The 24633-nt window shown below is 43.4% G+C and overlaps 2 protein-coding genes across 2 annotated transcripts; one reads left to right on the plus strand and one right to left on the minus strand.

Annotated features, from left to right (window-relative positions):
• Window positions 1-5182: 5182 nt before the first annotated feature.
• On the plus strand, window positions 5183-8328 carry LOC311320924 (ankyrin repeat and SOCS box protein 13-like; the record flags this gene model as incomplete). The annotated part of the gene is made up of 6 exons (XM_084452790.1): window positions 5183-5318; window positions 6728-6927; window positions 7096-7246; window positions 7390-7524; window positions 7697-7888; window positions 8174-8328. Exons 1-6 carry the CDS (start codon window positions 5276-5278, stop codon window positions 8326-8328), a joined length of 876 nt encoding a protein of 291 aa, XP_084308916.1. The 5' UTR covers window positions 5183-5275.
• A 2462-nt stretch (window positions 8329-10790) lies between these two features.
• Window positions 10791-20524, minus strand: LOC311320925 (neuroepithelial cell-transforming gene 1 protein-like; the record flags this gene model as incomplete). The annotated part of the gene is made up of 12 exons (XM_084452791.1): window positions 10791-11143; window positions 13075-13261; window positions 13976-14146; window positions 14554-14811; window positions 15302-15378; window positions 15478-15574; window positions 15692-15754; window positions 15960-16127; window positions 16246-16353; window positions 16775-16834; window positions 18499-18565; window positions 20412-20524. 12 exons carry the CDS (start codon window positions 20522-20524, stop codon window positions 10791-10793), a joined length of 1722 nt encoding a protein of 573 aa, XP_084308917.1.
• Between the last annotated feature and the right edge of the window lie 4109 nt (window positions 20525-24633).

Consider the following 24633-nt stretch of genomic DNA (forward strand, 5'->3'; position numbering starts at 1 on the left):
GGCTGTTCAATTGATTAATCTGTCTTGTTCTGTCCTGACATTTGATCAGATTTGTCACTATATTAATAGTAATCATACTGTAATGCCCCAGGGACTCCACAGAAAATCAGGCAACTAATAAAATCTTAGGTAAAGATTTCAACTCCCTCCCCCTTGTGGCTCCATTCTGAAGGCCCCCCAATCAAGGGAACTCCAAAACTAGGGGCTAGGGCAAAGGTGGAGTATTGGGATTGGGCATAAATCATAAAAATACTCAGTAAACTGCAGTACAAAACTGTCACTTGTAATCTACAAAGTAGATGGAGGCAAAGGGTGCTCATTTGGACAAGGGAAGTGACACTGACATGACTGACTGCAATTTGCCACTGCACATGTACTGTAGTTTCTCTCCAGACTGAAATATTACATTGAGACGCTGCGCTCCGCATATTACATAGAGTGTGTCACTTCGCTGCCTAAGATGGTTTTCTCAGGGTGTATCGATGGGTCAAATTTGAAAGAGTGACAGGTAGTAGCAGCAAATGAGAGACGCCAGCCCAGGTTAGATGTCTATCGATGGCATATCTATGAGTGGGAACGCCTGATTACGAAAGTTATTACTGATTGGTGTCGCCGGGATTCTGGCGCTACCAATGAATTGCCAGGATTTGAACACCAGATTTTAGCATGAACTGTCCCAGACCCATAGAGAGATCTGCAGCATGTAACGTAGTTAGCGTATCTTATGTAGTGTATCAGCAAAAGCTCTCATGGGTCTGGCGTTGAGACTACCTTGGCGACTTAGGCCCCGGCTACACGGACACGGATATGTCTGAAAACATAGTATTGTCTCTGCAAAGTTTTGGAAAAAGCCTTCCAAGGTGGGAATTTTTAAAAACTCATTTTTTTTGCGTGGCAAGTATTGTGCCTATTGTGCATGCGTCAGGAACTGCAGAACAATGGCGGCTATCTACAGGATCCTTTATGTTAGTAAGTAAGTAAGTAAGTAAGTAAAATTGTATTTATATAGCACCCTTCATAGCACGAGTGCACAGAGTGCTTTACAGTAGAAACATTAACAACATCAGAGTCCAATCAGTTACATATGTGCATGTGTAACTGAATACATTAAAGAAAAAAAAGAAAATAAATACACATAAACACAGTGACATAAAAGTCAAACATGGAAAACAGGCAAGCTGACGGAAAGAGTGTGGCAGATAGAGACGGCCTAGCACTCGAAGGCTTGTCTGTATAGGTGCGTCTTTAGCTGCCCTTTGAAACTGTCCACAGACGCAGCAGCTCTCAGATCCTGTGGGAGTGCGTTCCAGAGTCTAGGAGCCACAGCCCCAAAAGTCCAATCCCCCTTAGTCCTTAGCCGCGTCCGAGGCACTGTCAGGAGCTCCTGGACAGACGATCTCAAGGTCCGGCTGGAGGTGTGGTGGTGGATGAGGTCACAGATGTAACTGTGGGCCAGTCCGTGGATGGATTTAAAGGTGAACATGTTTGGTCCACGTTGCTCGGCTTGATTCTTTTCAAATCAACCTAGCTGTACTTACCCACCACACTGCCGAGGGGAGGCAAGTAAATATATTGTGCCAAATAGTTTTCATTACACCTCAGTTTTCATTCCACCTTCCACGCTCAATGCGCATTCTCTCAATCTTCCACTAAAATCTGTTGGTGTGGACGCAATTTTTTTTACTGGAGGAGGGGGAAATGCGTTTTTAGCAATATCCGAGCTATATGTTTATATTATATTTGTCCTTTTTTTGAGTTGTGGGTTCCGTGGCGTGGACAGTGGCGTGGTGGCAAGACTCGGCCCCCTTACGTCATATTTGGTCGGGGGCTGTGGACCCCTCTCTGGGCTACCAACCTGCCCCCACCGGTGAAGACAAGTGTGTCTCTAGCCCACTTAGGGGCTGAGTTGTGGGATCCGTGGCGTGGATAGTGGCGTGATGGCGAGACTCCGCCCCCTCGGGTCAGAGCTGGTCGTGGACAGTGTACCTCTCTCCGGGCCACCCACCTGCCCCCACCAGTGAAGACTGTGTTTCTCTAGCCCTCTCAGGGGCTGATTTGTGGGGTCTGTGGTGTGGACAGTGGCGTGGTGGCAAGACTCCACCCCCTCGCGTCATATTGGGTCGGGGGCTGTGGACCCCTCTATAAACCCTTTATACATATTATTTGACCTTTCAATTCTCTTCACTTACATAACCAGACAGTGATCTCTGATCACCAGTGTGGTCTCTGAAATAATAAAGAAATATAATGTATAACTAACAGAAATACTTACACAAATAAACTAAATAGCCTAACTCAAATAGTCATTGAATTGCTGAAACTGAACAAGGAACAGTGCAACAGTCTATCTAAGCCTGTTGCTGCCCACTGAACAAGGAACACAGTCTATCTAAGCCTGTTGCTGCCCTCCTGTGGCCGAAAACGTTAAGTGCTCTTGTGGTAGCAACATAGAACTGCAGGTCAACAACGGGGCAGAGGCAGCCAGGGAGGAAGCCAGGGAGGGAAGCAGGGAGTGACAACTACTGGACATTTGCTATTCTAGCTGTCTTGCAGCCACGCACAAAAAACGGCGAAAAACATAGCATAGTTCCTAATACATCTATGCATAGTTCAGAGCATGCTATTCCGGAAATCGGAGCATGCTACGTCACTGTTCAGCAAAAATTTCAGGACAGCTGTCATGACCGACGCCGGTGACTGTCAGGCGGGGTCTCGGCGGGGCAGAGCGAAGGAGTTTTTAAATGTAAAAGTATTGGCTAAATGTGTCCATGGAAAACTTATTATTTTTGATAGATAGTGTAGTTATAACGACACGGAGCTATAAATGCAGTTTTGTGTTTATATGTGAGGTAAAAATTTGATTTCGAGAACTCAGGATGTCGTAGCTAACTAGTAGCCCTGTAGCCATGGAAACACAACTTGACGGCTAATTTAGCCAGCCAGTGGAGCGGTCGTGTTCACACGGCTCTAGCTCAAAAATTATTAATGTCACATCTTGGACATATAGATGGCTAAAATCTATAAAATCGGCCACTTCCTGGAGGTGGTACAGAGCCTCGGATGAGGTGATGGGGACCAGCCATGTGGTTACACTGCATCTGGATGGAGTGGTAGAGCTTTCGGTTGAAGTAGCTCTGCTGCTGGGGGGAGGAAGCGAACATGAGTGCCGTCGATGGCTCCGGCCACACTCCTGAAGGCTTGAGATCTGGCCAGGTGGGCAAACCCGGCACCGACCTCTGTCTCTGTGGGGTAGCGTATCATGTGGGTTATGATGCGCTGAATACCCCTGCTGACTCTGTAGACCACATCACAGACAGTCGACTGGGGCATGTCAAAGGCCTCTGACACAACCCGGTAGGAGGTTGCACTGGCCAGCCAGTGCACAAAGACGAGCACCTGTGTGTGAATGACAAGACCATTGTAAAGTGTGGGTACTGAGAAAAGCTTTGTGTAAATGCAATTATTATTATTATTATTAACTATTAGCACCTCCATGGTCTTGCCCCATCCTCCCCGACCATCCCCGAGGGTAGCAATGAGGTTCTTCAGTGTCGGTCTTGACAATCTGAAGTCCCTTCTGGTGTCCGCACCCTCCAAATAGGCCCTCAACAGGGGGACATGGATGTTGACTTGGGTGTAAGGACCTCTGTCTTCCATGCAAACCTATTGCGAATATTATTAGGGCAGACTTTAAACTCCTGCTTATGGCATATAATTTCTGTAACAATATAATATGCCGACAGATACCGGCAATTGCGAGGCTAGCTACAGTATTAGCTAGCTAGCTAGCCCCACAATTGCCGGTATCTGTTGTCATCTAGTTAGCTAGCTAACGTTCAATATTTACCTCAACTTCGAGCACGGCGAGAACAAATCTGGCTCTCCTAGCAGCGCGAACACGTCGTCTTCTCCTTGCGGCAGCAGCTGCACACAGGATGACAGGAAAAGGCATTTTGATCGATGATACACAATAAAAATACCACAGAAATTACCACAGAAAACTAACCACAGGTTCGAGGTCTAGGTAACTGAGCGCCTTTTCGCCTCAGAGTGATGTAACGACGTAACCCACGCATTCCCGTCACCTGACTCGAGTAGCATGCTACATTTTCTCACCTGCTAGATCGTTTTCGTGGAGTAGTAGGTAGTAAGTAGCATGCTACTTCTCGCATACTAAATAGCAGGTAGCAGGCATTTCGGACACGGCCAGGCACTTTATCCACTACACTACCGAGGATCTACAGAATGTGTGGTGTCATAGTGTATTTATTTTTGTGTTGGGACTACTGCCTCTTGTGGTGGCAACATAGAACTGCAGGTCAACAACATGACAGGGAGGGAGGGAAGGAGGGAGGGAGTGACAACTAGACAAATGCTATCTATGGTGTGCTGGCTTACAGCCATGCACAAAAATGCTACAGTAAAGATTCATCAAACTCCCCTCAGAGGTACATGGGGTTGTGTTGAACAAGGATCTGGTGTTGGTTTCTGAAAACGATTTGATTTGACCTTTCTATGCTAATGTAAAGGTGAGCCTATATAGAACTCAATGAAATATTGTTATTACTGTAATATCAGATTATTTAAAATGCTGCAGTAAAAATTCATGAAACTCATCTCAGATGTACAGGAGGATGTGTTGAACAAGTGTCTTTTGGAGTTTGGAGCACTTTATTGAAATGTAAAGGTAAGCAAATACAGAATTCAATGGGATATTTATGATTTACCATAAAAAGCGAAGAAGAAGCGCAGTCGGATTGGAATGGGAGATGAAGTGGAGATAGCGTGACCGCGATGATCCGAAATGTAGATGGCGTGACCGCAGTCTCCGAATTAGCCGTTTGAGACACAGCCTATGTCACATGTGCGAGGAGTTTTGATGAATCTCAGCTGTGGACAAATGTCGCTTCGGATGTGGTGAAATTTCAATGCGCAATGTTATGACAAGGTAGCCTAGTATGTCCCAATTGGATGCATACTGCGTGCAAAGTAGGCCCTACGTACTTTCTAGGGGCAGCAGTAACGGCTTCTGGTTGTAAAATGTAGAAGTATGCGATTCGGAACGCACCCCCTGGTGAATTATAGCATTTTGGGTCCAGGACTTCAAAAAAAAAAAACGAAATACGGCGAACTAGACTACATATCCCACAATTCTCTAGCTAATGTTCCGCTGAGGTCTGATTGCTGAGACTCAAGCCGTGTTGTCTCTGGCAATATTAGCGTTTTGTAATGTTCTTTCATTAACGTGGGAGTCACAGAGAGACAATACAGTTAAATGGAGATTAATCGCACTAGACCATCGCTGTTTGGAGACATTGGTAAGTTTATTCTTAGTTATCAATCCGACACATTAAGCTCCTAGGCTACTAATTGATGACGTAAATGTGACTCCCTAGAAAATAGAGACATGTAGCTACATCATGCGACTCTTATCTTCGTTTTATTGAGGAATTATTCTATCTGTGTCACAAGGACAGAATTTAGAGAATCACTTCAGTAGTCTTATGATAGACTCAGGCTAATTGGAGATGTAGCTGCTTAGTTAAAGGAAAATGCTCGTTTTTGACAACCTGGACCTTATTTACGACATATTATAAGAAGTTTGACTCACCCAGATCACTTTTGTGTTGTTCGGAGGCCTGTAGAAGAAATTTAAAATCCAGCGCGAGCCAGTATATCCATGTAATGGCGGCGCACGGGGCAAAGGGAATGCAGCTTCTAAAAATCCATTTTCGGCCGCTAAACGGTTGTTTTCATCAATCACATTGCATGAATCGACAGTTGATATTCCTCTACGCGAGCCATTCTTTCGGTTTTCAAATACGTGGTCTGTAGCCACTGTAATATGATCTTTACACTGGCTATGCTCCCTCACATTCTCTGCGCTACGATCGGATTGTTGCTGACGAATGACGACGACAATATTCTCGGCACCAACTACGATCGTAGCGCAGAGAATGTGAGCCGGAGAATAGCAGGCTGCGCGCTGGCCTGTGCGCATGCGTGCTGGAGCAAGTGGGGGAGAGGCTTGTAAAGATCATATTACAGTGGCTACAGACCACGTATTTGAAAACCGAAAGAATGGCTCGCGTAGAGGAATATCAACTGTCGATTCATGCAATGTGATTGATGAAAACAACCGTTTAGCGGCCGAAAATGGATTTTGAGAAACTGCATTCCCTATGCCCCGTGCGCCGCCATTACATGGATATACTGGCTCGCGCTGGATTTTAAATTTCTTCTACAGGCCTCCGAACAACACAAAAGTGATCTGGGTGAGTCAAACTTCTTATAATATGTCGTAAATAAGGTCCAGGTTGTCAAAAACGAGCATTTTCCTTTAAGCTTGTTACAAGCCTATATTAGAACCTGTTACTTGTCTCAAACCACTAGACGAGTGTTATGCAACACAACTGCCTATACATACAGCCTACTAGGTATCGCCTATCAAATTGTTATTATGAATGGTAGCTAGTCCTAGATCAGGCCTATTATTATGACAACAATGACCAATGTGGTGAGCTGTGATTTGTTGACTGACCTCTTTACGAGGGTTTCAGACATGGAGACAGTTATTTTCATGCAGGCTACTCACTCATGTTTAATTGACTAGCAGTGAAATGGACCTCGTTTTTTTCATGAGATCCTTAAACGCATAGGCAGTACTGTATGCACTAGCCTGCTGCCTGATAGTCTAACTAATTATCCCTCTGGCCCATGACTGCAGCTCATGGTCTTATATTCTGGACGGACCGGACAGCGGTGCACGAGGCCGCAGCGCAGGGCCGAGCCCTCCAGCTGCAGCAGCTGATCCAAGGGGGAGCAGCAGTCAACATTGTGGCCGTGGACTCTATCACTCCCCTCCATGAGGCTTGCATTCAGGGCCAGACCCAGTGTGTCCGACTACTCCTGGAGGCTGGTGCTCAGGTACGCCTGCTTACAGAACATCTTGAGATGCCCTGAGTGTCTCGGTGTGAGAGACTGAAGATTTGAATGAGGAAATGCAAACTCAGAGCGAGAGATTTAATGAATCCATGAAAAAAGCCAATGGCACTGTGTCCATGCAGCCATGGTGTGTGTGTGTGTCTATCACAGGTGGATGCACGTAACATAGATGGCAGCACTCCACTCTGTGATGCCTGTGCAGCTGGGAACCTCGAGTGTGTGAAGTTGCTGTTGGAACACGGGGCTACAGTCAACCCTCCACTGTTCACCTTCTCGCCCCTTCATGAAGCCTGCATGGGAGGTAATGTGATTTGATTATGGCCTTACCGTTTAGCAGCAACACAACGCACTGCAATGAAAAGACCTGTATTGAAGGAAGTGATCGCTCAGCCTTTGGTATTATGACTGACCATGGGTTTCTTTGTGCTATGTGTACGTAAACAGGTAATGCAAATTGTGTTCAGCTTATGATTGACAAAGGGGCACATATGGAGGCCCATGACTGTCATTTTGGGACACCACTGCATGTCTCATGTGCCAGACAACACTATGATTGCGCCAAGGTGCTCCTCAATGCAGGTGAGCTCTTCTTGTTTTTCCTAAAGTCCATAATGTTAACACCTGTGAAATAATCGTTTTCATTCAGTTTTATTAATCACCTGTTTTAGCCAGGTAAAATAATTCTTATGACTTAAGTAATTCTGTGATGAAAGTCCGGAGATTTCCTTTTCACAGCAAACTTTTTTCCAAGGTGCAAATGTAAATGCTATCAAGCTCCATGAGACTGCGCTCCATCACGCAGCCAAAGTAAAGGACATCAACTTGATAGAGCTGCTGGTGGAGTTTGGAGGGAGTGTGTATGCCAGGGACAACCTTGGCAAAAAGCCAGTCCACTACACCAGTCAAGGGTCTCCTTCATATCTCTGCCTTGAGTTCTATGAAAGTAAGTTTATTTATTGTGCCATTTTTGACATTTAGCTGTATTTGTGGTCTGTCTACCTTGAACCTGAAACATAGAGACCATAATTTCACTGATCATTCCAGTATAGCTGCAGTTTTTATGCAGGCTCTCACTGAGAAACAATGGAAGTCAATGGGGCATATGTACATGTGTTGGAAAATCTATGATAAATGATGGGCTGTTGTATATGATCATAAGTCACCTTATAACAGGGCTTATGATGCTAAATACCTTTGAGCTCATCTGCCTGTTCTCCCTCTTCCTTAGAGACTCCACTCAGTTTACAGCAGATGAGCAGGGTGGCTCTGAGAATCGCACTGGGCACAAGAGCTCTGGAAGTCGTGTCCCAGCTGGGGTTGCCCAATCGCTTGATAAACTTCATTTCCTACATGCCACCTCCAGCTCTGGAATTCTACTTCTAACCAGACCTCCATTTAATGATGTGTAGTTACTGCCCAGGGAGGGCATTCTTTAAGATCATCATACCCCAAATATTGGGAGTGCTAGAGGAAACTGTTGTCAAGGCATTTTCGGGACACCCCTGTTGTCTTCTCAAACCATTGCTTTCAGTTCAGCCATTATATTCATAACATTAACAAGTTATAAGAATCTGAAACTCAAGATTTGGTTGATGATTTATGTCTTACTGAAATGTATAGAAATGTTAATCTTACTGATGGGACTAACTGGGTGAAGTAGACTATTGTAAGTATTTGTAAATATTTGAAGACATTTATTTTGATGTGTAAATTATGTAAATAATACAGATGATTGTCACACATTCAAATTATATGTACATAAGTTGCTAAAATACAGATCCGTTTTGAGATTGTGTTGGCAAAGATTTGGTGAGGGTAAGTGGGTGTATTCTTTTCAGTGTCTTTACCAGGTATTTGCCACATTAACAGCATGAACAAGTCAACATGCTGGTTACTGTGAATGTAAGCTGTGCATGTAGGCTCACAATCAACCACACATGCAGATTTTGATTTGAAGATAACTCAAAGTTAAAGGTGAATGCTCGTTTTTGACAACCTGGACCTTATTTACGGCTTATTATAAGACGTTTGACTCACCGAGATAACTTTGGTGTAATTCGGAGGCCTGTAGAAGAAATTTAAAATCCTGCGCGAGCCAAGTATATCCATGTAATGGTGGCGGACGGGGCACTGAGAATACAGCTTCTAAAAAATGTATTTTCTGCCGCGAAAAGGTTGTTTTCATCAATCTGTCTTTATGAATCGCTAGTTGTGCTTACATAGAGCGAGGGATTGTTGTGGTTTTTCACATGCCTCTGTAATATGATCTTTAGAAACATCTTTAGAAGAACGAAATAGCTTCCTAACTTGCTCCAGCAAGCATGCGCACAGCGCGCAGACTGGCTATTCTCCGTCTGTAGGCTACACTCGCGGCTCACACTCGCGGCTCACATCCGTCTGTAGGCTACACTCGCGGCTCACATTCTCTACGCTACGATCGGCGTCCATCATATTCTAAGTCATCTTCTATATCCTCAAAATCTGATAAATATTCAGGCATATTGCACACAATATTCAAGGCACCAACAAGCCGATCGTAGAGTAGAGAATGTGAGCCGCGAGTGTAGCCTACAGACGGAGAATAGCCAGTCTGCACGCTGTGCGCATGCGTGTTGGAGCAAGTGGGGAAGCTATTTCGTTTCTAAAGATCATATTACAGAGGCATGTGAAAAACCACAAGCACTCGCTCTATGTGAGCACAACTAGCGATTCATAAAGACAGATTGATGAAAACAACCGTTTCGCGGCAGAAAATAGATTTTTTAGAAGCTGCATTCTCAGTGCCCCGTCCGCTGCCATTACATGGATATACTGGCTCGCACTGGATTTTAAATTTCTTCTACAGGCCTCTGAATTACACCAAAGTGATCTCGGTGAGTCAAATGTCTTATAATATGCCGTAAATAAGGTCCAGGTTGTCAAAAACGAGCAATCTCCTTTAATATGCCTTACATTTTCTCCTTTACTCATCTAATGGGTGTTTTTCTCCACAACACATACAGTGCAGGCAGTTTTGCATGTCATACTAGAGCCTTTCACAGATATTTTCCCCATCATGACTCATGTAAAATCTTTGTGTCTGCTCTTACCAATGCTCTGTTCATTTATCCCACACCCAAGAGATCCTTCTCAGAAACCATACTCGGCTCTGACCTCACACCCCTCCATCCACCCAACCATCCATCACCCAACTCAAACCTTTCCACAACATTCACATTTTCCTTATCACATTTGTCTCCACAAACAATCCTTACTTAACTGACATATTTACATGTCGCATATGCAAACAATGTCTACTGGCAGCATGAAAAGAGAGAGGCTTACTGTTACTAAGCCTGCATAGTTTATTTTAATACAATAGACCACACGTACAGGACGGATCAGGAAGAATCAAGGACCATAACACAAATTATTACATTCCAACTGCAAATACATCAACATGTTATAATGGCTAAACAATGCTATAACTCGAAAATGTTAGGTTAATGAAAACAATTATGTTAGTCATTTAAACAATTCCAAAAACGGGTAAAATCCTAATTTCACAAGCTTAACTGATGTAAACATTAATTTCAGTCGGATAAGTACATAACTAAGTACACTTCTCTTCAGTTTGATATGTTTAACACCACGTTTGACACCACTCACTAGACAGAAGTGATTGGATGAGTTTTACATTGTAACTAAATATGTGCCATCACTAATTGCTGGAATGTGCTAAGGCAAAGGCACTACAAAATATACATGCCACAGACATAAAACTGACAAGAATAACAAGTCCAAGATATACATAAAAATTTCAAGTGCTTGTCTCACAGTGTCCAGACTCGGCCCAGGTCGAGTACCTACACACCAGTCTCCTTCCTCTTCCCAAGTGAACCACTACACTTCCTGTACAGTTTGGGCTTGTGGGAAGTGGAGTTTGAGGAATAAGGGTCTTGCGGACTAGGTTTGGGATCAGACACTTGGGGACAGTTCTCATCTGCCCCTTCATCAGAGATGCTGTTGGAGACGGTGGAAGAGCAGCGCTTGATTCGGATGGACTCACCATGGTCTCTAGGTGGAGCCCCCTGGTGTTGGGTAATGGCGCTGCGCAGGCAGTTGAGCCACTGCTGCTTGTGGAAGACATCGTTGACCTGGAGGGTGTGGGACTGGCCATGGGATGGATCCACGGAGCGCACTCGGAACACGTTCTTAGCTAAGAACATAGAATTAATGAGAACCAGTGAGAGAAACGCCAATTTCATCAGAATTAATGAGAACCAGTGAGAAACGCCAATTTTATCAGAATTAATGAGAACCAGTGAGAGAAACGCCAATTTTATCTCCTTGAAATACTATTTTATCGCCACACACCACATGCTGTCCATCCCCAAAGAGGGTTTACGTGTGTAAAACCATGTGCAAAACTGTTAGCTTGTGCATACAATGTCCAAGCTGATCTACCGGGGTGCACTAAAGGTGCCGGCACACTGTCTCAACCAACACCAACGATTGGTGTGCCATGTTTGTTGGTGACTAGGCGTTGGTTGGATGGATTTTGCAGCTGAATTTTAAACTTCCAAAATGTTATTGGTGCAATTTAGAATGTTGGGAGTTGGTTGGGGCAGTGTGCAGGCACCTTAAAGATTGAGTCTCTTAAATGTGCAAGATACGTGCCTTGTTCATTTTTGCGTTTGCCTTATGTATGGTAACCTGGGTGTTTCTAAGTGAGTGTGTAAAATAGAGGAGAGGAGGAGAAAATGCAAATTTAGCAAAAACATTTGCATGGCATGTTTTTCCCACGCTTGTTTGGTTATGGAAGTCATCCAAACTTATGATATTGTTTCATTCACAAATTGAGCAAGTAACACCTGTTCTTGCGTTCAGTGTGGATTTCCTTTCGGTATAGTCACAAGTCATTATCAGCCATGGTTATTATAATGTTAGTCCATTGAAAGGCTGCATATATATCCGCTAATTTTACGAGATGCAGACATACAAGAGTCTGTTGGTTGTGCTGGGAGTGTTTTGCCACAAACAAAATCTTAAAGAGTCACCAAAATCCTAGGGCCCCGCGCATGGTCTTGGTCTTGACTCGGTCTCAACCCCTAAAAGTCTTGGTCTCAATATACTCTGGTCTTGGTCTTGACTTGGTCTCGGGTTAGGTGGTCTTGACTACTACTACATAGGCTACCGTATTTCCGCGTTGAAATCATGGACAGGGACCCATCCCCTATCAGCCAATTGCTGCAGGCATACTGAGTAAGCTCATTCATGAGACACGATGTCATCCATAGCAACGACATCAAACCTGCTCTTACTAACAGAACATTTATAGGCTACAATTTATTTACAGGCAATAATCCAGACCCAGCACCTTATCGAAAGATGAAAGTTAACACCTCAGCGAGGGTGTGGGTGAGGGTAATGGCGGTGGTGGGGGCACCGAGAATGCAGTTTCTAAAAATCTATTTTCTGCCGCGAAACGGTTGTTTTCATCAATCTGTCTTTATGAATTGCTAGTTGTGCTGACATAGAGCGTAGGCCTGTTGTGGTTTTTCACATGCCTCTGTAATATGATCTTTAGAAACGTCTTTCGAAACGAAATAGCTTCCCCACTTGCTCCAGCACGCATGCGCACAGCGTGCTGGAGCAACGATTGCGCGCTGTGCGCATGCGTGCTGGAGCAAGTGGGGAAGCTATTTCGTTTCGAAAGACGTTTCTAAAGATCATATTACAGAGGCATGTGAAAAACCACAACAGGCCTACGCTCTATGTGAGCACAACTAGTGATTCATAAAGACAGATTGATGAAAACAACCGTTTCGCGGCAGAAAATAGATTTTTAGAAACTGCATTCTCGGTGCCCCCACCACCGCCATTACATGGATATACTGGCTCGCGCTGGATTTTAAATTTCTTCTACATGCCTCCGAACTACACCAAAGTGATCTCGGTGAGTCAAACGTCTTATAATATGTCGTAAATAAGGTCCAGGTTGTCAAAAACGAGCATTGTCCTTTAAACATGCTTTCTTTGGGATCTTAGTAAATCAAGCCCTGAAACTTTTCAAGGTATTGGTATGTCTTGTTATCTCAGTAGCCGATAACTGAAGCTGCAGGTCAGGATCACCAGACTGCTGCTCACCTTTCTCCCCGTTACTGAGGACTCCCCTGAAAGAGCCTCCCATGCGGATCTCCCCGTCCTGCAGGTCCTCCAGTACCAGGTCCCTGACTGGGATGGGCTGCCGGTATACCTGGAAGCGGCTCCTCTCGTTCCTGGTCACCGGCCGGGTCAGGACCAGCAGGTCCGAAAACAGGAACACGTGTAGTTTCTGCCATGCAACATGGATAGAGTATTCAGAGCCAGTGACTTAAATAGAACGTGACAAACAAGGCCAATGTACGCATGTGTGTAAGTGGCGTGCACTCTATGGAGGTTGTCTATGTGAATACTATAGCAAATGTGTAAGTGTGTATGTGTGTATGTGAGAGTGAGGGAGTGTGTGTATGTGAGAGTGAGGGAGTGTGTGTATGTGAGTTTGAGGCCATTGTTTACACTAAAGCCTTGGTTATACTCAAATGGATGCGTACAAGGACAGCTGCAGACACCGCAGACGTGTAGGGGTCGAGTTTATAATACTTCTGCGTCTGATTGGAGGATGTGGCAGTTGGTGCTCTCGGCGTAGAAGGCGCATGGCCACAAAAAATGGAAGGCACGCAGATGTATCAAGGACCGTACATCCTCTGATGACGAAATTCATGTCACGCGCATACTTGTAAAGTATAACCAAGGCTTAGTACATTTTAGTTTTAAAACACATAACATTTGCTATGTCACTGACGAACACTGTGGTAATATATTTTTTATTTATTTAAATGATTGCTAGGGTCAATTCAGTAGTCAGAGTAGACAATCTGCTTTCTGCCACATGCATGTGCACATGCATGCCCAGTGTACTTGAATAGTCATGTCATAGGCCATGTGTTTTAATCTGTTTTAAAATGAAAACATATTAGTGTAAATGTAGCCTGAGAGAGATGCTCACCGAGCCACTCTTGTTGCGCAGCTCTCCATGACACAGAAGAATCTTGCAGTTGTCAATGAGAGGGTCTCTCTGCCTCTCATCTAGGAACTCCAGTTTGTCAATGTAGTACTGACACTCTGACTCTCCCTTCTTCACGTTGATGTCAGACAGAACGCCCTGAATTATGGTAATCTGGAATTAAATCATAAGCATAAAACTTTACAAATGTTGACTAACCGGAGCGTGAGAGACATAGCCTATTACACATTGTGTTTTACACAGCTACTGGGTGGAAACCTTGTTTCTCCAAAATGGCAGGTTATCAGAATGTTGAAAAGAACATTCCAATTTCTGTTTTTTGGGGGGCTTTTTATATATATATATATATTTATTTTTTTTATACATAAAATCACATATGATGATCTGTTTAGAATACATTTAAACGGTCTCAGGGTTGGGAGTGGTTCAGAGGTTGTAAAGGGTAGTCCCAACTTTCAATTGACATTTAAAAAAATCACAGACGATATGTGTTTGTGTGTAAACATCTGTATGAATATACGTAACAATGTGATGAAATGTGTGTGTATGAATATACATACTGCTCTCTCTAGGCTGGCTACATCAGGGTGATCTGGCGGGGTGTGTCTCAGTATCTCCCTCAGCAGTAGGGGGTATTTGACCAGACGTGAGCGTGGGATGTCCAGGAAGCTCCACAGGTCCAGCTTCCTACTGAAAGGTGACTCCAGGCAGCGCTGCAGGAAGTCCTGGACTCTGTGGTCCTGCTTCTTCTGGTCCAGAAGAGCCTTGGCTGCCAGCTGGTTACTGCAGTACTCCTTGTACGCATTCAGCCCAGGCAACTGTGGAAGGGATAATGAAACTATCAAATAAGGAAACTGACTGGTCAGAATGTGCTTAGAATGAAGAGCATATGTCAGAACAGTGAAGCCTAATTTGTGCTTCTTGAAAAGTGTCGCTCGACAAAAAAAAAAGTGTCGCTCGACATGTAGCATTTATGCTTCGAGCGTCACTTTGTGTCATCTATGGCAATCAGCCGCACGCTTGTCATTTTGTTGCACGTTTGTTGTCATTCTGAGAGAAGCGGCTTTCTGAGGGAAACAAGCATATCCATGGCAATGCACGAGCCTTCTATCTAGCTATCCAATCACAATTGAGCGACAATATGTGACGGAGTCAGCAACATTATAAAAATCAGTTGGTGCGCGACAGCCTTCTGCGACACTTTTTTCCACAAAAAAGTGTCGCCCATGACGTCAAAAGTGTCGAGCGACGGTTTTAAAAGTGTTGCTCGATGGAAGCATAAATTGGGCTTTACAACAAGATACGTACCCAGTCGAGGACTATCTGTCCAATCAGGCCTACTGTCCCATTGGGTCCAGTGCCCTTTGCAAGCTTAGCCAAGAGGTCTATAGGGAGGATATATGTGGCAGGGTTAATAAAAAATATATCAACAAATTTGCTTTGAACTGGCAGGACTTGAAATTGATCATATGGCACATGCTCACCTTCATGTAGTGGGATGTACGCATCTAGATCCCCAAATATGTGAGCCAGCTCCTCCTCTGTCATGATAGAGAGCGTCAGCATAGGATCATGGTATGCCTGTTGACAAGCAGAGCTGTGGATTATTCATTTGTGTGTGTGTGTGTGTGGGGGGGGGGGGTACATTGACAAGGCAGTGAGATTTCATATTTTATTCCTCTTGTATGAAGTCCAGACCTTTCGTGCCATTTGGAGGTCCTCAATCAGGTCCTGCTCTCCTCTGTAGAGCTCGTGAATGGCCTGGAGAGGGAAGCAACAACAACATAAAGAATTCCTTATTTATCATTTATCATATCACATCAGGGAACCTTTACCATCTTTATTTTACAGAAAAAGGTTACTGTCCATTGTGAAATGACGCTCACTGTTCTTGAATGAGGATCAAAAGCTTTAAAAATAATAATAATAATAATAATAATAAATAAATAAAAAATATCTGCACTACCTCCTGTCTCTTGATCTCTTTGGTGGAGAAGGTGCTCTTCTGATGGACATCCAGGGTCTCAGACCACAGAGTGCTGTTCCTGCGTTTGGGGGGTGTGGGGGCAGCTGCCTTCCTGCAGGACCTGCGAGACATCCCCGGTGACTTGCCATCACTCCGCAATGACATGGACTGGGGGAGCACAAACGGAAAATTTGACACTCTTGACTCAAGTCAGTATCCCTGGCATCTGGCTTTTAAATGTCTTTTGGAAGTTTAGCCCTTTGACTGGAAGGGAAATGGTAGATACCTGAATGGTCTGACCAAAGCGTCGGACTGCTCCATTCTTGGAGGGGGAGATCAGGTTGACCAGTGATGACACCCTTCCAAGTGGACGCACACGCTTAACACTGGGCTCCTAGAAATCAAGGAAACAATCCTGTGTGTTACTGGTATTACACTGAGTAATGTGTGATTACATACTGAGGAACTATACATTACCTTCACTCCCACTCTCAAAGGACAACAAACAGATAACACAGGACAACAACCCCATAGTCTGCCATCTTAGGGAGAGGGAGATTATCCAGGCCTAGCATAGACCAGGAGCACTCATGAGTCATGACTCACGTCAGTTGCTACCTGGTTCATTCAGAGGGATTAGAGCACCTGGCCAGAGCAGTTCATGTGTGTTGCATTTCCAGGGACAACAGGCAACAACTAGTCCTACTGCGGCCAGGAAAAAATCTGAAATGGTATCCAGTCCAATGCATTTCTGCTGTGCCTGACCTTTTTTATGGTCAGAACTAGTAATTCATGGTAGATGGACCGATTCTTACCTTGAGGTCAAAGCTGGACAAACTGACTGTGTCATCCTCTTTTTCTTTGCGTTTTCTCTTCTGTGGGAGAAGAAACCATGGAAAGTGCAGTGTTGAGTTGAAATACATTACAGTCTTATCAAAACTGTTCTGGCAGTAAAGCATGCCTTAAGACCCTGCTCTGCCTTTGTGCAGACTAGGGATGTAACGATAACCGGTATAATGATAAACCGTGATAAAATTCATAAGATTTATTGCGCTAAAATTATTAAAACCATGTTTGATTTCCACGCTTTGAAAAACTCACTGTAAATACTGTCCAGCATCAACCAAAGTTAGCAAGTCTCCAAGACGCATTATTTTAATGTTTATGCAAACCAAAATAGCAGTGCTGCTAATTTTATTTGTGGTTTTCAATATAAAACTTGGTGAAAACTTCTCTTCACTACTCCAGCCCCCACCTCCTACTCCCAATTCCTCCCTTCTCCCTGATGATCTCGCCAACTTCTTTGACAAGAAAGTTAACGATATCAGATCCTCTTTCCCCCCTCCCCCGGTCAACGCTCCGTGCACGAAACTCATCCCCCCCACCCTCACCCTCTCTCCCCTCTCTGCTCACCCCCTCCTCTCCACGCCCCACCTTATCCCACTTATCCGCACCGGGACCTGGCCATCACCATTGAAGACACAGTGGTGACCCCGACTTGGACTGCGAGGAATCTGGGTGTGACCCTGGATGACCAACTGTCGTTTTCCGCACGTCACATCCGTCACACGCTCCTGCAGATTCATGCTCTACAACATCAGGAGGATTCGCCCTTTCCTCACTGATGAAACGGCGCAGGTGCTCATCCAGGCCCTGGTCATCTCCCGCCTGGACTACTGCAACTCCCTCCTCGCTGGGGCGCCGGCGTCAGCCATTAAACCTCTGGAACTTGTCCAGAAAGCTGCTGCTCGCCTGGTATTCAACCACCCCAAATTCTCCCACACAACTTCCCTCCTCCGTTCCCTACACTGGCTCCCTGTAGCGGCTCGCATCCGGTTTAAAACTCTGGCACTAACCTACAGGGCAATGAAAGGAACAGCCCCCTCCTACCTCCAGGCCATGGTCAAACCCTACACCCCCTCCCGACCACTACGCTCTGCTACCTCAGGGCGACTGGTTGCCCCGTCACTCCGAGGCCCCTGCGGTCGATCGACACGGTCACGGCTCTTCTCTGTCCTGGCCCCGCAGTGGTGGAATGAACTGCCCACTGATGTCAGGACAGCAGAGTCGCTGCCCATCTTTCGTCTCAGGCTCAAAACTCATCTCTTCCAAGAAGTACTACAACAATTCTCCCTCCTAAGCACTTATTGTATTTTATTGTATTATACAGCACTGTACTTTAGATTGCTGTTCTTGCACTTTGCAGTCAGCACTAGATTATGCTCTTAGTCACTTGTTTTAGAGAGAAGATGCACTTGTGAGTTCTGGCAAGTAGTAGTACATTGGCTCTTCCTACGTTAAATGCAATTATTGTTAGTTGCTTTGGATAAAAGCGTCTGCTAAATGACTGTAATGTAATGTAATGAAATGATGTGTGTATCTGTAGTTTTTTTTATTTTTATGTTTATGTTCAGCACATATTATAATACCACAATAACATGTGATAATTTGTGTCACTATAATCGTGATATGAAATTCGTACCATTACATCTCTAGTGCACACTGTTCATGTCGGTGTTGTTGTGTGTGTGGTACCCACCAGACTGAAGTCCCATGGTGTCCCTGGAGTCAGGAAGGTGAAGGAACTTCCTCTCTGCAGTGGAGGTCTAGCATGAAGTCAAAACAAATCAATCTTTATTTGTGTGACAGAACATTTCCTATAGTCATTTACCAACATCGTTCTGTGCATCCCAACTGTAAAATCAACTCATGCTGTTTCTCACAATCTGACAGATTCTACTGCAGGCCAACTGATTTGGCACAGACACAAACTGTGGGGGTTGATGCTGTGTAAAGTTAGGCAAGCGTTTTTTGTGTAGCAAATCTATAATGAAAAAATGTGGGAGTTTCTTCCCATGGTGTCCTAGACAGGTTACAGTAAGGAACAGTGATACAGGGGAACAATGGTATCTTTCTTGGCATGTAGACAAGCCACCAAGACCTATACCCAACCCAGGCCATGACCAAGCAAAGACAGACTCTGCAACCAATTGTGTGCTGTACCCTGTTCCATTCTGAAGAGCTATTTCTGAGCCATAACTTGATTATTCTTGCCTTATAACGAAAATAAACAGTCTATTCAGCTCATACATAATTCATCGTTAGCTACCTTTGATGATGCAGGGCTAAGTGACTAAAGTTAGCTATCTAGTGTGCTAGTGCTAGCTGACATGTCTCGCTACTAACGTCAGACTAGCTAGCTAGCGCCAGGGATAATGGTGCGTTCGGCAAATTGCGACTTGCTTCTAGGAATGATTAAATAAAACACCTCATGAACTCGCACTTCCTCGTCGTGAATTCGGATGTTTCTCAGCCCCCAGTTGCTCGAATGCACTAGATATAACTAGGTAACTGTGATATAATGGTATATAGATATAACTAGGTAACTGTGATATAATGGTATATAGATATAACTAGGTAACTGTGATATAATGGTATATAGATATAACTAGGTAACTGTGATATAATGGTATATAGATATAACTAGGTAACTGGGATATAATGGTATATATAACTAGGTAACTGTGATATAATGGTATATAGATATAACTAGGTAACTGTGATATAATGGTATATAGATATAACTAGGTAACTGTGATATAATGGTATATAGATATAACTAGGTAACTGTGATATAATGGTATATAGATATAACTAGGTAACTGTGATATAATGGTATATAGATATAACTAGGTAACTGTGATATAATGGTATATAGATATAACTAGGTAACTGTGATATAATGGTATATAGATATAACTAGGTAACTGTGATATAATGGTATAGATAGAACTAGGTAACTGATATAATGGTATATAGATATAGCTAGGTAACTGTGATATAATGGTATATAGATATAACTAGGTAACTGTGATATAATGGTATATAGATATAACTAGGTAACTGTGATATAATGGTATATAGATATAACTAGGTAACTGTGATATAATGGTATATAGATATAACTAGGTAACTGTGATATAATGGTATATAGATATAACTAGGTAACTGTGATATAATGGTATATAGATATAACTAGGTAACTGTGATATAATGGTATATAGATATAACTAGGTAACTGTGATATAATGGTATATAGATATAACTAGGTAACTGTGATATAATGGTATATAGATATAACTAGGTAACTGTGATATAATGGTATATAGATATAACTAGGTAACTGTGATATAATGGTATATAGCTGAATGCACACAGGTCGGAGGTAGGTATTTTGCCACTTGCGACTTGCCACCTCCGACCACAAACGAACGCACCATAAGTTACAAAAACGGATACACATTTGACCAATTTGGTATAGATAAAAACAAACGCTCTGTTCTATTCTTGATTACAAACTGTTAACGTCTAACATTATTATAGCTAAGGAGCGCTAGCAATCTATTAGCATTATGTTACTGCTCCTATACAGCAATCCAGCCGTTTTCCTACTTTGTGGAGTTGTTATTGGATGTCTCCGTAATGGTGGATGTCCTGTTCGAAGACACCCTGCGATTCTTTAACTTGTTCTCCACCGAAGAGACCACTTCCTCCGTTTCGTCCATTTGAGAGCGATTGGGTGCAGAATAAAACAACACTGTTGATATAACTAAAGCATAGACCTGGTTGAAATAGCAATGTATGGGACGAAGACCAAAGTAGAGACCGATACTAGCTATGGACTCAAACGACGGCGGAAGTTTGAATATGGCGGAAACCTGATGACCAATAGGGGGAACGCTTGGTGTTGCTAGGTGGAAATAGGAGGGGTTATGATAATAAAAAATATTAATATGAATCGAACCCCAAAACCGTGGTGCACAGTGGGTGCAGTTTTTCAAACTAAAAAAAATAATATTTGACCTACATACTGTCGGTGGAAATATTTACACTGTCTAGATGACATGCTGTTTAAAATGCGCGTGGGAAAATACCTACGCGACTATTTTAATGTGAGGGAAAGGCATCTGTTAAAATGTACAACTATTATTCAGCCTCGAACAATAAACATGCGTTGAATGGCAGTAATGTAGGTCATGCCTGTAGCATTCTTTCGAGCGTTTTTCCTAGCTGATGAGTCGATGAGTCGGACACATTGATGCCTTATTTGAACAGCAAATGAGTAAAAACATGTTTACATAATGCCATTCATGCATATTTGATTTAAAGTGAAATCAATTAAAGTCCACGAATCACTCAATCCCTCCCAGAAAGTATTAAACGTGGTTTAACTATTTGAATGACCTCATAAGCAAGTTTAGCAGAAATCCATACAGAGGTCTTTTAATAAAACTACCCAAAACTGTTGAGACAAAAGAACACAATGATTTATGAGATTAGAGAGAACATCCAGTACTTGTTGGATCTGAATTTCTTGTTTGGATTCAAGGACATTTCTTCAACTCAGAAACAGAGAAGAATGGAAATAACATCAGGGATGTTTCCCAATGAAGGATGCCTGTCCGTACTGTCTCTGATACAGACTTCATCTTCTTGACAAGAAAATTTAGTCTACAAACTCACGTACAGTGTTGTGCAATCTTAATTTCATTATATCAAGCAAAGGCACAAAACCATTATGATTGATGACAAGTGAAATATTTTTTATTATGTAACCATGGCTTGATTGGCCCAGGCAGGCAAGCTCTGCATAATCTACAGTAACAAGAGCAAACAAAGAGGATTATAAAATGATCAGGTGGCGCTGTAGAAAACATTTTCAAATCACTTCTTGTATTGTTGCAGGGCCACAACATAGGAACAAGGCCTACAGTGTTAGCACCTTGACCCTTGGGCTCTGGGTCATCTGGTCTAGCTGTCATCAGTGAGGTTGGAAATGATTGGCTCCTTGGACTCTGGTCCTGTCCTTCATGAGAAGATCATCGCCTCAATGAGGCAATCCTTCCACTTTTAATCAGGGTAGTTGTCAGCAGGGTGAAACATTGCGTCTGACATCACCGAATGGTCCTCTTGATAATGTCAGAAAGGACATGGCATGCATACATTATAGCCACCATTGAGGCACCATTCTGTTGGAAAGGATATCTAACTCTTCTCATTCGTATGGTTTCCTTCATAGCATTTTACAAGAACCGGACATCATTCATAAAATGTGTTTAGGCACACGTTTATGGTCAACATAACACCTTAAAGGAATAAATAATAGAGCCATAAAAACAAGACAGAATGCTCAGGTGATTTTTTTCAAAAATTAATTCACTTTCTGTAGAGGTTAAATAGAATGTGACTTAACAAAATGTATGATTTAATAAATATGTCTGTACAACCAAAGTCCATCAAAATATTTGCCTTTGTATCCACCTCATTCAATCACATTAACATCTAAGTGCAATGCAGCTTGGAGTTGAGGTCCTTTTCCGATGCCGACTAATGAGTTGGAATTGTGTTAAGCAAGTGGATTGATCCCCTGTCATTATAACCGATTTCAAATGGTGCTAGACAGCCTTGAGTGCTCTGAGCTCCAGGAGAAATCAGTGATCCTTTCTTAGGGGAGTAGTTAATGGGAAAGAGAGGAGGAAGGAGTAGGTGTCCAGAGATTTAGTGTATCTGTAGGCTATTACAGTGGCTATTAAGTTGCCTAGAAAAATAACATGTCCAGCTATCAAAGATATATCTGGGTGCCATTTATTGAGTATGAATGTCGAAGAAAAAGAAAATCCAGGTATATGACACATTGAATGATGCAGAGCTATGGTCTATCGAGTGCCAAATGGCTGGGGGAGGAAGTCAAGATATACAGTATTGTGTATGGTAGCACTCACCAAAAAAAGTGAAGAAGAAAATAGAAAAGAAAAAAGGATAGATACAGTGGCTCAGTTTCACCAATTTATTTTGGCCATCAAACAAAGCATAATATGCATATGTACATGGTCTGTCTGTGGTTTTCCTGATCTGTAACATGTGACCTTTACCACCCACTGTCTCTTTAAAAAGACTTGAGGAGTTGGTGATTGACAGCCCCTCCCAGTCACATGTCATTCAACCACTATGAGCTCCTATATAGCATACTGTATAGTATTGAATATAGGCCTATGTGTTTGGGTTTAGCAGTAAGAACTTCTTTCTGGGAAAGCATGTCCAGCTTCTCCACTGCAATATTTACACACTGTACATTTCCTTACATTTTGATGTTTCAACGTGTTGCTGTTCCACCCCCAGAGCACTGATTTCATATGGTGCTAGACCTTGGAAACACATCTAAACCACCATAAGAAACCAGCCTCTGGGTGCATTTCTGCTGCACCTGAATGCCTGTCAGGGCTGTGGTTTGGTCGGCCTTAGTTCTGTTTGCTGCAGTTGCTTTGGCGTGAGGACATCTGTGTGAGGAAAAATGTGCTGGCTTGTTGCAAGATGATAGCAGCGAGTTCACGGGTTACCACTGAAGTAACCCTTCACTAACCCTGAAGTAACTTCTTTCATTTCACCGCAGCACCGCCAGATTCTGAAAATGAACAGCAGAGGGCGTGATCAGATTTATAATCAGATGACCCAAGACCCAAAACAGCTGCTTGGAAAAAACTCCTAACAGTAAGTCTTATGTATACATAATAGAGTGCAGTTCTCCTGATTCCAGACAGATGGCCAGTGTAGTCAGGTAGAAGTGTCAGCAAAAATGACACGAAAACCCCCGGATGGCTCAAAGTACTCCCACCCAGGGTGTTGTCTCTGTCTGGGTCTGTGCTCGACTACTGACCCTTCTCTTCTCATTCACTTTGGAATAAGGGCTCTCCTACAAAGATTAAACATCAGCGATTAGAATAACATTGGAACATTGACAAGTACAGATTCAGGAAAAGTCGGTATGTGGGGAATAGACTCTGGGGTGTGGGAGACAGTGAAGGAGAAGTTGATGGAAAGTAGTTGAGGCTGTTAGGGTGGAGAAGGTGTTTGAGAGGGCAACCTGGTTAGAAAGGGCAGGGAGTTGAGCTGAGATGCGCATGATGTCCCAACTATTACTCACTGTCTCTCATGGACAAACCCTCCTCTGACAGACAGAGACCCCAAGGTTCAACACAACACCACTCACCTCTACCGTATCAACACATCAATAAGACTGATGGATGAATCTGAGATGGGAAAGAGACAGGAGAAAAGTGAGAGTAAGAGAAGGGAGGTAGAGAGAAAGAGATGCATGCACTGTGCTCCATAGTGAGCACGCTATATACGGTATGCTGTGTTTCTTAAAGCTGTGCCTGCTACAAGCTAGGAGCGAGGGAAAATTCCATCTGCCAGGGTATTGTAAATTCCATGTGCTTCACCGGCATGCTTTGTGGGTTTGAGTACACCCACACTCCCATAAGGTCATAGAAGAATGCCCCATGTTGCTGATTGGGATCTCAGCATCTGCAGACACTGGTGAACTAGGTGTGGCCTTGCCTCTAAGAGGAGGCACCCTGAGTTCTGCAATCTTTTTTTTGTAATTACAATAATTGCTGTAGCAGATACAAACAGCGCAAAAAACATGGTTTTCACAGAGGAGCTCAATCACCTATCCTTATTGTTTTAATCATTGCAATAGAGCAAAAGGAAGAGGAAGCAGGGTCGGCCCAAAACAACCTGGCAGCGAACTGTGATGGCTGAACTGAAGGAGATAAACCTTACATGGGGCGAGGCACAACATGCAACACAAGACAGGTCCCGATGGAAGCAGATC

Source organism: Borostomias antarcticus (assembly GCF_949987555.1).
Source record: "Borostomias antarcticus genome assembly, chromosome: 18".
Classification (NCBI taxonomy): Eukaryota; Metazoa; Chordata; class Actinopteri; order Stomiiformes; family Stomiidae; genus Borostomias; species Borostomias antarcticus.